The sequence below is a fragment of the Perna viridis genome, chromosome 10 (assembly GCF_037379345.1).
Source record: "Perna viridis isolate PV_CMFRI_1.1 ecotype Kerala chromosome 10, ASM3737934v1, whole genome shotgun sequence".
Lineage (NCBI taxonomy): Eukaryota > Metazoa > Mollusca > Bivalvia > Mytilida > Mytilidae > Perna > Perna viridis.
The window spans coordinates 15966925-15984970 of record NC_142454.1 but is presented as its reverse complement, the minus strand read 5'-3'; the positions used below and the strand labels follow the sequence as shown (position 1 = coordinate 15984970).

General features: G+C 32.5%; 1 protein-coding gene across 2 annotated transcripts in view; it reads right to left on the bottom strand.

Moving 5' to 3' along the window:
• Positions 1–17392, bottom strand: part of LOC148604720 (transmembrane protein 144-like) — a 30019-nt gene extending 12627 nt beyond the window's left edge. The window contains exons 1-5 of one of the 2 annotated variants that reach the window (XM_088550530.1): positions 17276–17392; positions 7122–7507; positions 4662–4784; positions 2668–2767; positions 1066–1146 (exon numbers count right to left, since the gene is read on the bottom strand). In XM_088550530.1, coding sequence (XP_088406656.1) covers positions 1066–1146; positions 2668–2767; positions 4662–4784; positions 7122–7353 — 536 coding nt within the window. In that variant the 5' untranslated portion in view covers positions 7354–7507; positions 17276–17392. The remainder of the gene's footprint in view (positions 1–1065; positions 1147–2667; positions 2768–4661; positions 4785–7121; positions 7508–17275) is intronic. The other variant, XM_088550529.1, reaches the window with a different exon arrangement.
• Positions 17393–18046: the final 654 nt, after the last annotated feature.

Sequence of the window (18046 nt, the reverse complement as noted above, 5' to 3'; positions counted from 1 at the left end):
CTAAATCCCGCAAGAAGTCGTATTCAAATCAATAACCCTATAAATGTTCAAAGTATTAGTCAATGTAGTTTCAACCAATCTGAATTTCAGATTGCAAATGCAATGGATGGTTCACAAATCTTCCATTAATCAATCCTACTAAGTTTCATTACATCTAGCGTGTGCCATATGGTTTCAGAGGAATAAATTTTCAAACATATTCTTATTCACATGGACAATATCAAATATCAAGTGATAACTTAACAACACATCTGGCTTTAAAAGCTGCATTCTGTTTTTTCTAAAGCAACCATTTTTTTTATGGATAAAAAACCCGAAGGCTCATACCTAAAGAACATTCATATCAACTTTCATTACTTCTGTCCAGTAGTTTGTTTCACAGGAGAAGATTTTTGAAAGTAATAACATCAAAAATAACAACAACAAAAAACATTCAAAAAAGGCTCCAACTTGGGTAAGAGATTGTCCAAAAATTTGACCACAGAAAGATCTCTCTATGCTGAACACTTTACCCTATAAAAATTTGGTTAAACCTAATGGTTTAGGAAATATATGCCAAATAATGCAGTCTGATCTATTATTATTTTTTTCACAGATCAAAAATCCATACCTTCATATTGTAAAGAATACCCTAAGAAACAATCTCATTGAATTCTGTCCAGTACTTTCTGAGGAAATGTTTTTTGAAAGTTACAAATATTAAAAATCCTCGAAAGAAAGCAACAACTCCATGGCAGAATTTGGCTAAATGTAACAATTTTGGGGCTATACATGTATGCAAAAAACTGCTGTCTGACCCCTATGTTCTATTTTTGGTAAAGACGGCCATGTTTGTCTATGGATTTAAAATTTCACATAATTTCTAAGCAAATTCCCTTAAGGACCATTCATACAAAGTTTGGTTCTTGTTGGTAAAGTAGTGTCAGAATAGCAGAGTTTTTAATATTTATCAACAACGGAATGGACAAACAAAGACACAGGCTAAAAAGGAGAAACTTATGCACTGACTTTATATTCAAAGTATCCAAAAGAAAGCTAAGTTTCTAAAATGAATTTACAACCAACCTTACGACACACAAGCCAACTCCAATATAGTTCATGATTTCTTTATGTGGAGTTGATGCAGTCACGCCAAATAATCCAAATCTAGAATAGAAATGTTATAAATGTCATGGCAAAATTAATACAACTTATAGGGTCCATTGGAGTGTCTACTAACTCTTACATAAAATCAATTCTTAACTCATTATATTATAACAAAATGTGACGATTAATAGTTTCATACACACATCTCTACTTAAGATCTGGAATTTTTTCCACAAGTGAGAAAACCAAAGTGCATTTCTCACACGAGAGGAAAAAATCCAAGATCATCGATACATAATGAGTGTAAAAAAGTATTACTTCCTTTTACAACTGACAGCTGTGAAATCACTATAAAGGTCAATGCATAATTTGCATAAAATGTGTGTCATTACTGGGCAGTGAATCAGTAGACAATGAACAGCCATTAGAATTTTAACTTCTAAAAGTACTAAAGAAGTACAAGGAATCACATTAAAAATTCCTTAATATAGTAAATGACTCTTCAGTTTTTGTATAATTTGAACATATAAGCATGCATTGTCTGACAAAGATGTGTGTCTGTGTCATTCTTATATATATGTTACCAGATTTTTTTTTGTGGAACATGCAACATGCATTTACAATACACTGACCCATATATTGTCATTTGTGTAGCTGATATGGGATATTGAAGAGAATATGACATACATATACTAACAACAAATCGACTAGTTAATGGGTAACATGTTTGTGAAAAAGTGTCTCATGCATCTGTCATACATATGTTTTTTCAACATGTTGGATTTTTACTGGACTCTACAATGATGAACACCGATAAAGTGAATACACATAGAATACAGAATATACCATAACATAGCAGCCCTTGTAGTATAGTGGCAATTATATATGTTTTTAGCAGTAGTCTGTAATTTGAAATCTCCATAGAGGCTCTGTTGGATATAATAATATTTAAATGACATTGTCCAAAAAATTGACACTTTGTTCCACTGTATGGAAATTTTCTGTGACAATTTTTCAAAATGTAAAATTGACAAACCATTAATAATATGAATTAATTCCTTCATTGACCTTTTGAACTTTACTAGACTACTATTATTTTGCAATTTGCAATTGGATATTCTACCCATGACAGACATGGCCACATGCACCTGTCTGTCTTGGGTCTCTATGAATTTAAAGGGTTTTTTTTCAGGGGAATAGAGAAAATTATGAAATGAATATTAAAAATTTAAGTAAAAGTTCATGATATCTTTTATAATATTGATATCAATTTTTTATGATATGTCAATGTAACAAAACTTGTTATTTGATATAATGTAAAATAATTTTCATAACATAAATATGTAACTGTCACTAACTTTCCTGCAGATCTCCAATTTAGAAGAAATACAAATGTATAAACCTCTAAGCCTTATTATGTAACTCATCTTCCTGCAGACCATCCAATGAGAAGATTGACCATTCCACATATACACATGCCTTAACATAATCATGTGACAGACCCACCTACAGACCTTCTATTGAGAAGATTGACCATTCCCCAAATGTATGCACAATCCATAACCTAAACATGTAACTCACCTTCCAGTAGACCATCCACTGAGAAGATTGACCATTCCCCAAATACACATGCCTAAACCTAATCCTATGGTCTTTACTATGGGTACAACACATATATTTCCTGCAATAAAAGAACAAAAAAATTAGAGATGACTGTAAACTTCATTTGTACATGTACTTTCACTGGGCCTTGATCATGTTGATCACACATACATGTAGCAAATTACTGGTTCACTGACCACAAGACATTCTAATAAGGCACAGTATATAGGTCTTATCTGGCTATGTACCTTAGGTGAAGATCATTTAATTATAGAGGACCATAATATTATTTTTATCAATTTTTTATGCTGATCAAATTTCAATGACCATCCCATCCTTTAAAGTACCACTTCCATACATGTATGCTTGAAATCAAATATTATTTTTAAGGATCTACACCTTGCATCCTCTCAGTTAAATGTTTTCTATATTTCTATACATACAGGTATGTAAAGGAAAGGGGTACACGGTTTTACCTCTTCCTTCCATCCATCTAATACTAATACATGTACAACATTAGTATTGTCATTGCATATTTTTCTGCAACTATATGTCACAGTCACTTGCTATTTTGACACAAGCCTTATATAGACACTTGATATTTCAACACAAGCTTTATATAGATATCTAAGTCATATCCTGGGATTCAATTTTGGGTTCAGGTGTTTTCGACTCCCCATGTAATTCTTCTTATCATGATTTACAGACACATGACAATATAACTGAACATTGCTGAAATTAGAAATGATGATGTAATTAATTTCTATAAAAAGGAACTCTTCAAAACAACATTTGATTTCAGAAAATTTGTTCTTAGTTTTTCTTCTTAGGTAAGTTTCACCCCTTGTAAATAAAACCTCATGACTATACCTATTGATGGAACTCATCCATCTACCAATAGTGTAAATGTCCCATAATGTACAAATATACAGCTAACAAGTACCCGGAAGATACTTTGATACAGGAAGCCCATGGGGGAGGGGGATTACTCCACTTTTTATGACAGGGATGTGCAAATGAAATCCATACCCATATCTTTGTAACAGTGAAAGCCAAAGCCTAGATAACCATATCCAATACATCTACCCAAATCTGTGAATGAATGAAGCAAATCAATGGCAAAATCTATGTGATGAAGCTCATTTCTTATGGGTTGAAAAAAAAGGAATTAATCTTATTGTTTGACAGATTAAATCTATGAAATCATACAGGGAACATGGATGGGAAAGTGGCACCCGTACATATGTCATTGTCATGCATTAAGTACCAAAATTTTGTAACAAATTTATGCTTACCAAGAAAAAAACACACCTAAAATATTTTGAAAAAGGACCTATTAAAATGTATATCATGCATACTAGTATATGGCGAGTAACCCTCTCCCCTCCAGGACAGGGAGTAAGGACCTCTGATATATTCCCTACTTGTGGAGCTCGGGATGCAGTCACATTTCATCCTGTTTTGCAGAGTAACCTCCCGTAAGAGCAGGTGTAATTTCAAATTCTCTCTAATCAATGTTCGGATTCGGGTGCAGAAAAAAGAGGTAACTCGAATGAAAATGGAATCCCCAGCAGAGAAACACAAAGGTGTTCCTAAAATATACAGAGTGTTTCATTTTGTTGGTAGGTTACATAAGAATGATTTTCATTTGTATCCTGGGTAAAGGAAATTTATGGCAGGGTCAGTAGAACGAGAATTTCCCTTTTGACTTTCGAGATTTTCTAAAGTATCGTTGATATCAGAAAACCTTAAGTGTTCCAAATAGGCACCTGCTTCAAAGGGAGATAAATGTTGACACAATGTTGGTCCGCAAGTCGGGAATACATGTACACAACTTTACCACATTCCCTGATGGCCACATCCACCATGGGATCCAACCATATCATATTCCCAGATGACTCAGCCATCGGTGGGAATCTTACCTTACCATACTCCATTAACATGACCCACTCCACTATTGTATTAAACCTTACCACATTCCCAGATAACTCCACCCACCATGGCTAGTGGGAAGAATGGAGGCTGGTCCCTTATCAACTGTACAATAATACCAACAATCATAGTAGCACTGCACATAATCCACTGGAAAAACATACCTGTAGGGATAAAATAATAATAATAATAATCTTTTATTCGTAAGCGATGCAACTTATAGAATATAAATATTACATATACTCAATTACATTATAATATAGAAAAATAGAAACCATGACACTGAGATGATATTCATGAATTTCCTATTGGCTGAAAAGAACATAGTTTACCCATAGTATGTATAAGTATCTATGTCAACAGCCAACGAAATTTTTTGCCCTTGCAAGTTGATTAGTTCATGTTGTTAGTCTACTCATCTCTTTTTTCTCTCTTTTCAGTTGTTTTGGAGAATGTATTGTTTACCTACATGTAACTATACCCTTACACCGGAGAACAATCATTTGAAAAAACTATTTACAAACAGCTTTCAAAATATTGATTATAAAAGTAATTATTCCAATTTATTTCTAACAACAATGGTTGTATAAGGAGAATAACTCCAACTAATATACATGTAATAATATATTATGCTTCTCTTAATATATTAATAACACATGCAGTGCACTAACTAAATTTTAATTTTTCTGCAGTGGACAAAAAGTACAACCATACACATACATGTTAATATCATCAGCACAAAATCAGTACATGAAAATGAATTTAACTGAAAAATACTAGTACAATTCTGCATAAAATTCAGACACTACCAATGGTAAAGTGATTCATTGTGTAGGAAAACCTTCCAAACAAATGATGCTTTTTCAGTCTATATATGCAATACTATCACATTATGATAATCATTTCTGCATTCAGATCTTCACTTTTTAGAAAACCGTGTATTCATCTCCCACTGAAATCAACCAAATCAAACCAAATAAAGGACAATAACTCTTGAAAGAGTAATCAAGGGAACCAAGGTTATGGCGGTTATCAAAATAATGCAATCCAGGGACAAAGACCAGACATGGAAAACAGACATACACAACAAAGAACATAAAGTTACTTAAATCATACATACAAAGTAACAAAAGCAAATGAGCATCTAGACTCCACTAAAAACTGGGAGCATGGACCAGGTGCACTGGTAGGGTAAGCGTCCTCTGCTTCTCTAGAAACACCCGCCGAGTTGATCATAAAAAGTCCAGTCCAGGGCAGACGAAAGAGGAAAGGAAAACAATGACCCGTTGAGCAAATCAGTTCTCATGGCGCAGATGGATACACCATAATGATCCACGATTTCATGATGACGACCATAAAACTTTTGTAGTGAAGACTTCAATCTTGTAGCAACATAACCCTGCTCCAGAAACCTATTTGTTAGAATTTTAGCGCGATACAAAAAGTCTGCGTAGTCTCAGCAATCTCTGGCATAACGTATGAGTTGTGATATGAACACTCCATAAGCAAGTGCTACAGGGATGTTGCCACAGATGAAAGGCAAGTTGACAATTTTGAAAGAAAAGTCATCATGTTGGTCAATTTTTTTTCCTTTACCATCAATTTCTAAGTGTAGATCAAGATATGAGCCTGACTTCACAGCGTCTGTAGTATCCTTTATCTCAAGTTCTTTGGGGTAGATGCGATGTATCAAATCCCCAAAATTAGGATTGTTTAAAGATAATACATCATCTATATAGCAGAAACTGAGATTAAAAGTGCCAAATTCATGTGCAATCTATAAAAAAATTATCAACCAAATGAAAAACTAAGACCAGTTATGTGAACAGTAACAGTTTCTGAACAAGAAATAAAACTTAATTTCGATGAGTTTTCGACATGCATGAATCAACTTCTGTCTGATTTTTAGAAAGACTGCAACCTAAAAAGAAGACACGTCACTAAGCCCCCTTCTGCCATTGAATTTTTTTTTCAAATGTCATACAGCGAAACCAAACAAACCCCTTTTGGACTGTAGAATTTGTGTGGTAAAGACATGTGATTTGTTTACTAAGGTTCAAATTATATTTAAATTGATATAAAGGGACTTTAAAATTAAAAGTGTCTGGTTAAGACAGGTTAACAGATTATTCAGGGTTCAACTTAGACAGGATTCACTGTACATGTATTTTTTTCTTTATATCATTGAAAATTACTAAAAAACCAATATAGTTTAATAAATGACCACCGAAATTGAACTATTTACACATACAAATATGATAGGGAAATTCCTGACTTAGGACAGGCCCAAAAAATGTGGTGGGGTTCAAGTACTTTGCATGATCACAACCCTCCATCTTTCAAAATCTGGCCATTGTGGAAAAATAATTACACAATTTAACACACCCAAAAATCGGTTTAAAAAGGTCTAAGCCTGGAGCCTGAGCCCCTTGTTAAAACAGAAATGAAGAAACTGATTATAAGTTACACAAATGTATGTATATCAATGACTGTGTAGTTACCATCTCCAGTCTCATATTTCTTCACTGGAACAAAGTTACTTCCAAAGAACAGGATTGCAATCCCTGCTGAAATAAACCCCCATACTTCTGGTATTTCTGTGGTAGGGGCTTTTGTTCCTGCAGTGGTGTAATCTATGGTTGTTATATCAGGCAGTATAGTTGTATGGTCCATTTTTGTAGTTCCTTGCCATGCCGTTGTCTCATTCAAGGGCCAAATTGTGGTCTCGTTCATCTTTGAAAGGGAAAAACAGTGTACATGTAGGTACTCTACACTAACTCTTCTATAGTAACGGACTGTATGCAGCACTATCTAATGTCTAATTTCTAGCTTCTACAGTATTGCTCATATCAATCTGTCATTGTTCTTCATCAACTTCAAGTTAAAGCTGCAAAAAAAAACAACTAAATGCATTAATAATAATTACAATTTATTCACTTTATTTAGTAAACTCCCCATATTGCAGATGAGAATTTAATTTATAATAAAAGAATGTCAGCTCCACAGAGAAGAGCACCACTTCATATGTGCATGCAATAAACAGCTTTAAACATGTGCATGGGTCAATAACAGTTTAAAAATCTTTTGTTTAACCTAATCATAGCACCCTGGCAAAGGGTGTAACACAAATAATGTGGAAAAACTGTACGACAATATACATGTATACATGTATGTAGCTTTTATTTACTCTGATTAGATGTACATTTTGTATGCAAGCAGTACAAAAATTTGAAACAAAAATAGGATTAAACTTTACATCATAACATTATATCAAAAGAAGGGAGACAGCAATTGAAGGGCTAAAATACAATGTACAGTACATTCAATTTTCATGAAATTAACATCTGTCAATTCTTTTAATTTTTCCTTGCTTTCATATTAATTAATGCTATCTAGTATTTACTCAGACTGAATAAACAGTGCATCACCAATTAACATTACCCAAATTAAAATGTTTATTTATTGTAGTCTCATGTAGCAAGACGAGTAAAATTCAAATAAAATAGTGCATTTCCACATGATTATTTACATCTGGGAAACAAAAAACAATGACCAAGAAAAAATAATGAACAGCTAACTTATAACAATTTTGACAATCTTAATAAGAAAACATTCAAATTCTTATCGTCCTTCCTGCTGCCTGCCAGCAATGGATCATGCTGTATAAGTACATTGTGCATACATACATGTATGTTCTTCCCAGGACCTAACCACAGTAGCCACAAAGGTAAAAACACATTTTGGTCATGTTTTATCATACATGTATAATTAGTGAATACCTGGTGCTAGAATTTGTGATAAAATTAATTTTTATTATCACATTTTCAGTTGACAAAATTGTTCCATGTGATAGATGTCAATTTTAACTTGGAGTGAACTCCTTGTGACATGTTTATGTTTTTATCAAATATACACACATGTACATAATGCATCATTGAAATTGTATGCTTATACATTTTTATAAATTGTAGTTAAAAGTCTGTTATCATTTTTTTTACAAGTTCTCTTTTTCTTCTATAAGAAATATCCGAAAAGTGGGTTGATTTTAGTAGATTGCACTGAAGGTAAAAAAAAGAAGTAAATAAAAATAGAATAAAACTTACAAGTCAAAAAGGAATTATTTTTGGTGTTTTGTTCGAAATGTACCCTGTATTAAGCATCCCATACATCATCCCATTCACACTTGTGATGTCAATGACATTACTGCAGAACAATCTACTTGTTGACTGTGTACATGTATATTATATACAACAGTTGCTGAGCATATAAACATTTACACAGAATCTTACCAAAATATGGGAGTACACACTTGCAACATTCATTTTTCCCATTTAAGCGTTCATGCATCCTTTATCGTGTGTTTACACATCGTTTTGTGTTCATTTAAACGCAAGATAGGAGCAATCGTTTGAACACACGATAAAAGCATTCCTTTAAATGCACCCTAGGAGCGTTCGTTTAAACACATGATAGGAGGGTTCATTTAAACACACGATAAGAACATTTGTTTAAACACACAATAGAAGTGTTCGTTTATTTTTGTACTTCGATTATTTCCTTGATTCAACTGTCATTTATATATTTTTTGCTATTATACATGTAAATTTATATATTTCATTAATTCTATTTTCTATTTTTTCTGTCTTCATTATTTGATAATATTATTTTTTTTTCATTTTTCGTCTATTGTGCGTTAAACGCACAATGCCAGCGTTCGTCTATCATGTGCTAAAACGCACTCTAGGAGCATTTGTTTATCGTGCTTTTAAACACAGGATAGCAGCGTTCGTTTAAACGCACAATAGAAGCATTAGTTTATTGTGCGTTTGGTGAGTGTTTAGCATGCATTTTGGTATCATGCATGCGGGAAATCTAAACGTCTCAAGGAGTGTAGTTGTTCCGCCCATGTAAGACTCACAGGGCAGCCAGTGACATTAAAAAGGAATCCCTCTCAAGATTCAGTGCTCGAGATTTTTCTTGGGTGGTGGTCAAAACAAATAAGTACTATCTTTAAAAAAAAAATGGCCAATGCATTTCCTGGCATTGTTCATTCCTAATCGGATTTAGATTTTTGGTGAACTGTGTGATTACTGTCCTATGTTTCATATTTCATTTTTTTTTAATTGGTCAAACAAGTAAGCTATTTCCAATTATTCAATATGTTAAAAATCATTCATAATTCAAATAATCTGGACCCCAATACCCCAAATGGAGCCTTGAATTTCATGGCTGCTATTCACTTTTGTCCAGTGAAATGAGAGGTTGTAAGCTCCATTGGTTACGATGCCATGGTTAAGCATTATGGTTGTCGAGGGATGTCAAAGTGAACTCAATATCGACTGCGTCAGCAAAATATTTCCACCACAAAATCCGAAAAGGGTTTAGTTAACCCTTACTATGCCAAAGAGCCTATACATAGGCTTTTCCTACTCCTGTATTTTGCCAAGAGCCTATATATAGGCTTAGCAAGTGTTGTCTATACATTCAACAAGTCAGTTGTTCTGCAATAATGTAACCGACGACACAAGTCTGAATGTGATGACGTGTGGGGTGCTTTACAGGGTAAATTTAAAATTTAAATTTTAAAAGTTTTGATCTTTTGTCTACTTGTTCTTTCTTTCTATTGGTCACTGAATGTTCACTTTTCATTTACTTCTCTCTCTTTTTTATCTTTAGTGCAATCTATCTAGATCTTCCCGCTTTACATGTATTTCGTATAGAAGAAAAATATTTGTAAAAAAACTCATAACAATTAGAGCAACAAATAAAAAAATGATAAACTTTTAATTATATAAACATACAATTTTAACGATGCATTATATACACATGTACATATAAATTTTGTTTCTAAAATGCAAATAGTAAGTTGTTGAAACATAGTGTGACAGTGGTAACCCACTAAAAGATATCACTGGATTTGTGTGTATTTGTAATAGCAATAGACGTAAACATTAAAAAGTCACACGAAACTCTGGTGGTATATCCATATATGTTGATCATAAGTTATGTAAAGGCATAACAGCATTGCAGAATAATCATAAAGATATTGTATGGGCCAAGTTAGAAAAAATGTTCTTTAATCTGAAGAAAGACATATATCTTGGAATAGCTTATTTTTCTCCAGAAACCTCTCTTAATAACATAGAGGACTTGAATGAAAGATATTCTCATTTACTTAGAAATATTGAATATTATAGCCAACTAGGATATATTCTTATCCAATGGGACTTAAATGCATACACCAGTAATATTCATGATTTTGTTCTAACTGATGATACACAATTCCCAAAAATGAATGATCCAAAATATGTTTGTGATTCTCAGCTTTATAGAAACTATCTCGATAAAAAACCCAAATAAAAGTGGTAAACTCTTGTTAGATTTATGTAGAGAAGGAGGTATAAGAATACTAAATGGAAGAAAACCAGGTGATTTACTTGGTAATTACAATTGTATAACATATAAGGGATGTAGTGTTGTTGATTATTCAATACTACAATAGCATCTCATGACCTCTTCAATAATATGGGAACATATAATGTTCATGATTTTACAACTAATTCAGATCAGCAACTAGTTGCTCACTGTTCACTTGCTTTAATAATTTAAAATTTCACAAAAAGGTAACCTTGAACCCCTTCAGGGCAAGTTCATATGGAATGAAGAAACACTGGATAAATACTCAAATAATATTCAAAGCCTTAATGTAAAACAAAAGTTAAATGATTTCATGACAACTTTACACAATGACTGTGAAACAGTCGTTGAAAACATAAATACAATTTTATGTGATACAACCTTAAAAATCTACTCAACTTATTAAAAGCTTCCCAAAAAATAAAAATAAAAGAAATTCCCCCAAACCATGGTTCACAGAATCTTGCCATGACCTTCATGTAACTGTACACAAATATTGTTCGCTTGTAAATAAAAATCCCAATAATGGTGAGTACAGGAAAACCTTTTACTCTCTCCGTTCTAAATATAGAAGGTGGTGTAAAGAAGAAGAGAAAAAAAAATACAATTCACAAATTTATGATAAATCAAACAACTTCAATAAGGATCCTAAATCTTTTTGAAACCTTATAAATAAACTAAACAGGTTATCAGAAAGCAGTAAAGATGAAAAGTTTTATGCAGATGAATTAATAAATTTTTTTAAGGAAATGAATTCTGGACATTCAAAAAATAATGATTTTCATAAAATGACAATTTCAAACCTTAAGAATAATCTTGCAGAAAATAATCTCAATAATGAAGACACCCTAAACAACAGAATAGACTCAAATGAAATATTAAAGGCAATAAAGACAATAAAAAATGGCAAATCAGCAGAAGCCGATTTATTTTCAAATGAAATGATGAAGTGTGGTACACAAGTTTTACTGAAACAACTATGTAAACTATTTAACCTAATATTCAATACAGGATCATTCCCTAAAATATGGAACTAGAGCTACATTTCTTTAATATTTGAAAAAGGAGATACATTAGACCCATCAAACTATAGAGGGATATCAATTACCTCTAATCTAGTTAATCTTTTTAATAAAATTATTCATGAAAGATTGTATCAATTTATTGAATCCAATAAACTGATTGATAAAAATCAAATTGGATTCAAACAAAAATCACTGATCACATTTTTACCTTAAAATCACTAATAGATAACTACAAAAGAAAGAAAAAGAAAGTCTTTGTCGCCTTTAAAGACTTTAAAAAGGCATTTGATATGGTTTGGCGAGAGGGCCTCTTCTATATATTATCAAAACATAAAGTCCCAAATAAAATTTTTCATATCATTTATTCTATGTATCAAAACACAAAATGCCGCATTAAATTCCTGAACAGTTTAAGTCAATATTTTTCCTCCAGTTGTGGAGTTAAACAAGGTGAAGTCCTCAGTCCTACCCTTTTTAATCTGTTTATAAATGGTATCTTTGATCAGCTTAAAATTTGAAACACTGAACCAATATTAATTGGTAATTTAAAAATTACATCACTGATGTATGCAGAAGATATAATTCTGCTGTCAGAAACAGAAAAAGGCCTGCAAAATCCACTTAACATTCTTAATGATTTTTGCATATCATGGAAACTTGAAGTAAACACAAAAAAATCAAAAATAATAATATTCAATTCAAATGGGAAAAGTTTTCTCAACCACTTCAGTATTGATAAAAATATGCTAGAAACAGTAAAATCTTACTGCTACCTGGGCATCACATTTAAATACAATGGTAATTTGAATCTATCAAAAAATAACCTAATGGAGAAGGGAAGAAAGGCCTGGTTTAAAATAAAAAAAGTCATATCTATAGATGTTCCTTGTAATTTACTTGAAAAGTAATTTGACACTTTGGTAATATCTGTTATTCTTTATGGAAGTGAGGTCTGGGGAGCTGGAAAAACTTTCAATGACTCTGACCCATATAAACACTTACATTTGAAATTCATAGAAGAAATCCTTGGAGTGAATAGTAAAATTACAAACATTGCATGCTTAGCAGAACTAAACAGAACATCTCTACATCTAAAAGTTCAATTGAATACGATTAAATTTTTAAACCATATCCTTAACTCCCCTGATACACAAGTCTACGAAATGTTCAGAGAAGTTAAAAAACAACAACTTGTGGATGTCCCATGTAAAAAATATACTAAATAAATTAGGGTTCCATCATCTTAACTTACAACTTAAAAACCTTCAATTTTATATCAAAAGAATCGAACAAAGACTACACGATCAGTTTAAGCAAAATTTAGTAGGCTCAATAGCTATGAGTAAAAAACTGTCATTTTTTCGGTAAAATATTTATTCCACCTAAAAGACCCCCATATATTGATTTATGTAAATCTAAAATAGAAAGATCTATCATCAGTAAATTTCATTTGAGAGCACATGCACTAGAAATAGAAAGGGGCCGGTACAAAAACATAAAGAGAAAAAAACATATTTGTAAATCATGTGATAGTGGGAACATAGAGGATGAATATCATTTCTTCTCGGTATGCACCCACTACACACCACAAAGAAATCAATACAGAATGAAATTGGACGACCATAATTTAATTTCTTCAACAAAACCTCACCTCACACCAAGAAAGATAGCATACATATTAAACAGTAGCTCTATAGAAATACTAAAAATAACTATCAAATTCATGAGTGAATGTTGGAATCGAAGGTCAATTTAATTTAACAGAAATCATATTAATATATAACATTAAAACTATAGATTAATCTGTTTTGATCAGATTTACACCACTGTCACACCATGGTCATAAATTTAGTTTATATGTAATGTATGTTACATTGTCCTGTTTTTGTTCATGCCACAACCATTTACTGTCAATGTGTTTGTGCAAATAAAATTGTCTATAGTCTATTGTCTATTGCATGTATTTTGATAAAATCTCAAATATTTCAAAAGGTGTTCACCGGAAGTTGACATGTATCGCACAGAACATTTTGTTCGCTGAAAATATGATTATGAAATTTAATTTTGTTACATGCACATTTTGTAATATTTTTTGCAAGGTATTTTCTCATCAGGAAAAAAATAATAGTAACTTGGCATACAAGTAATAATTGTAATATATAAAATTTGGGAGTATTTCTTTTAATGTTTTAAATAATAAGCTTAATTCATAAGGTTCAAGATCAAAAACGAGATTCTGAGAGAATTGATTCCAGTCTGGCAGGAAATGAAATATTAAGTCTAAACATTTAAAGTTAGATCTGATCCAGCAACTTATAAATTTTTAACCTGATAATAGGAACAAATCCTTTCATCCAACATATCAAGCTACATCAGAAGAAATTAAAAAAAGTGTTCCTTTTCTGAGAGTTTGACCTGCAGAAGGTGTAATTTTATATATGTAGTTTTGTAATTTAGAATATATGAAAAAAGAGTAAGAGGGAGCCCGACTCCATCATGGCTCAGTGATTTTCTTATCAACTGAATTTTATCGACCTTAGGGGGGACCGGGCCCCTGCCCCCTTTTTGATTGATCTATGAAGAGGCTGAATTTGGTAAATAAGATTTTTCTAGAAAACCTCCAAGTTGAAAACACATGTCGGAAACGACTAACTATATCATATCTTTGTTTGTTAACATTTTTCTTTCTTTCTTTTTTATGTACGTATTTGTACGTACATATATCAATGTGTACATGTACTAAGTAACTTGACAGTAAAAATTACATCCGTAAAACATTTAAGAGATTAATTTCATATGCAATGTCTTTTTTTAGTTTTTGTGTTCAATCACCCCACCATTATGCCCGTTGAAAATTTGAATTTTCAAATTCTTCCTTGGCAAAATACGGGAAAAGCCTTGGCACTCATAAGGTTAATAAAAAGGTGAGTCATACGAGAGTATGAAAAACCTATTCATAGACTCATTGGTTTACAATCTCTTTTAGGATTCAGTATGAGTAGATGGCCGAATCAGAAAACAGCTCCGAACACTGAATCACACAAGGGGTTATTTGGCATAGTAATAGCTGCGAAATTGTAGCTCTTGATCTTTTTTTTTTGATGTCGCGATCTAGAGTTAAGAAAATACAAAAAAACAATTAGAGCTACGTTTCGCAGCTAGCATAGTTACGGCTGGATCACCTGAACAAGGCGATCACAATACTGGTATACCAGTATTGTTAACAATACTGGAACAAAATTTTATTCCAGTATTGTCTCCGAGTATTGTTCCAGTATTGTTGATTATATATAGTATTGTTTGGTTAATTTACATTGCAATAATTAAACTTTGTAATTATAGAATGACTGGACAATAGAAATAAAAAAAAAAAATATCATGCTTTAATATAATTTTATTTCATATAGTTATAAGGTATATATCCAAATTCAGATTAATCATGAAATTCATATGTATGTAAAAAGCACTATATGTATCAACTGTGGAAGCACTATAATGAAAAATTCACTATAAATATAAATTTAAAAGTTCACAAATTTAAATGTTCATACACAGCCACTGTCATTAAAGTTAATTTCATTTCATCAATAGTTTTAGTCTTCATTTGTCCCCCTTCTTCTTGAAGTGATTTGATGGCATGTTGATGTTCATCTACCTTTTTCTGTAGTTGTCTCTTGTCCAGCTGCATGATGTACTTTAGTGATTGTTGCACAGACAATGCAGTAGTTGCAGCTGGGTCATCTGACACTGTGTCATCTTCTTCAGGAGTAGTGCTTTTCTCAGATGCATGCCTTTTTCTGTACTGATATTCTGTTTCTCCTGGTTGTCTCTTTCTTTTGACAGCATGACCCATGGGACCTTCTGCAGAAATATGTACTGCTCTAGTGTTGTCATATGTTGTGGAGTTGTCCCTCCACAAGATGCAGGCAATGTCTTTGGCTTTAGTTGTTGTCTGTATTGTCTGGGATTCCAGGTCTTTTAAGTATTGAGTTGCCCAATTTGGTCGATGGTCTTGAGTAGCTGTGTCTATGCAGTATTTAAGTTTTTTTGTTTCGGGTTACTTCATTTTTCTTTATATTTTCTGCACATATCTCTGGTGTTATTGGTTGCAGAGGTTTGACCAAGGTGTCGAATATAGAGTGACTGAGTTGATCTATAGACCAGCCTTTAAAATAATCATTGCTGTGTCTGATACATATGATTTTCACTCTTTCTAAGACAGGCATGTCAGTAGGAAAAACTGGGAAAATTGATGAAATACCTTGCATTGCCATACTTGAAATGATGAAGGAATGGAATTGTCACAGTTTTTATGTCTATTTCTTCAAAGTCAGCTTGGTGTGAACTGTAAATTATGGTCACTTTCATGTATGCTATTTCTTTACAAGTAAGCTTGGTACATTCAGCAAAGAGCCATCTGATGTTATCAACTACCTCAGAGAACACAAACTACTTGCAGATTCATGCTCTTGTTCAACATGCAATCTACCCATGGAACTCACTCAAAGACTAACTAGCTCTACTTCTGATGGATGGGGTTGGTGTTGTTCAAACCAAAGGTGTGCAAACAGACATAGCTTTCGTACCATACGCACTGGCTCCTTCTTCGAAAAGTCTAAAATTACTCTTGACAAATGGCTGTACGTAATATACTTCTGGAGTCAAGGAACTAAGGTGACAACAGCTTCAAAGATGGTCCAGGTATCCGAGAAATCAACTATTCAGATGTTTCAGTACCTACGTGAAGTATGTTCTACAAAACTTATTCAGACACCAGCTCATCTAGGTGGACCAGGAGTAATAGTCCAAATAGATGAAAGTCTTTTTAATCACAAACCAAAATATAATCGTGGCAGGAGAGCAAGAGCAATCATAGTCAATTAATTAATTAATAAAATAAACAATGGAATACACAATTAAATGACACATTAAACCATTTTTTTTTTAAATTACAATACTGGAATAAAATTTTGTTCCAGTATTGTTAACAATACTGGTATACCAGTATTGCGATCGCCTTGTTCATGTGATTCTAAGGGCTGAAGGGTTAACTGTTGCGTTATGTTATGAATTTGATAACCGAACAAACTAATTGAAAAACGCAATTATTAATATCGAGACTATTTCTATAAATAAAACTGGGTTCAAATATCAATACCTCAGAGTAAAATTTAAGAAGATATTGACGAAGTAATGTGACAAAAGAAACTTACAATCCACCTTTGGCTTTGTTTACAAATTGTCAGATGACATTTCAAGTGATGACAACTTCGTACCATAGTAACTTCGTACCATTAGATGGGTCTCAATAATTAGTGACAAGTGACGATAAGAAGCGACAAGATAAGCCAAAACAGGAAGTCTAAAAAAAAACGACAGGAAGCAGTGAAATTGGGCCAAGAATTTTTTTTCCGACGCAGTCGGTATAGTCTCTCTTTTTACCCTTTGACCTTAAAGACACTTCCATGGAAACGCAAGTCACCTGAAACACGCGATTCTGCTCTTGCGAATTGGCCAAATTATACTGATAACTTAGTGGCATTCGAAAAAAACAGTATCTAAAATTTATGTGTTATTTCCAGAATGAAATGTAGAAAATTATAGTAAAAAGAGCAATTAAATTTTACTGCGTCGGCTATCTTTTTTACCGACAGTACTTATCTGGCGAAATGAAAATGAATGTAAACAAAATTATTTTAACGTGAGAAGAAATTTTGAAAATTGATTATAGGAAAGTTCGCCAGTCTCATTAGTGATGTTATATTCATTAATTTGCATCTTGAATCTCCTGTACATGGTGAGCGTAATACTGGTATGCCAGTATTGTGTACAATACTGGTATAAAAAAAAATATTCCAGTATTGTATACAAATGTTGTGCCAGTATTTTGATTTTCTAAAAAATATATTAATTGTGTATAGTATTGTGAATATTTTAGTATTTTACACCAGTATTGTGATTTTTATTAAAACTTTGTACAATGA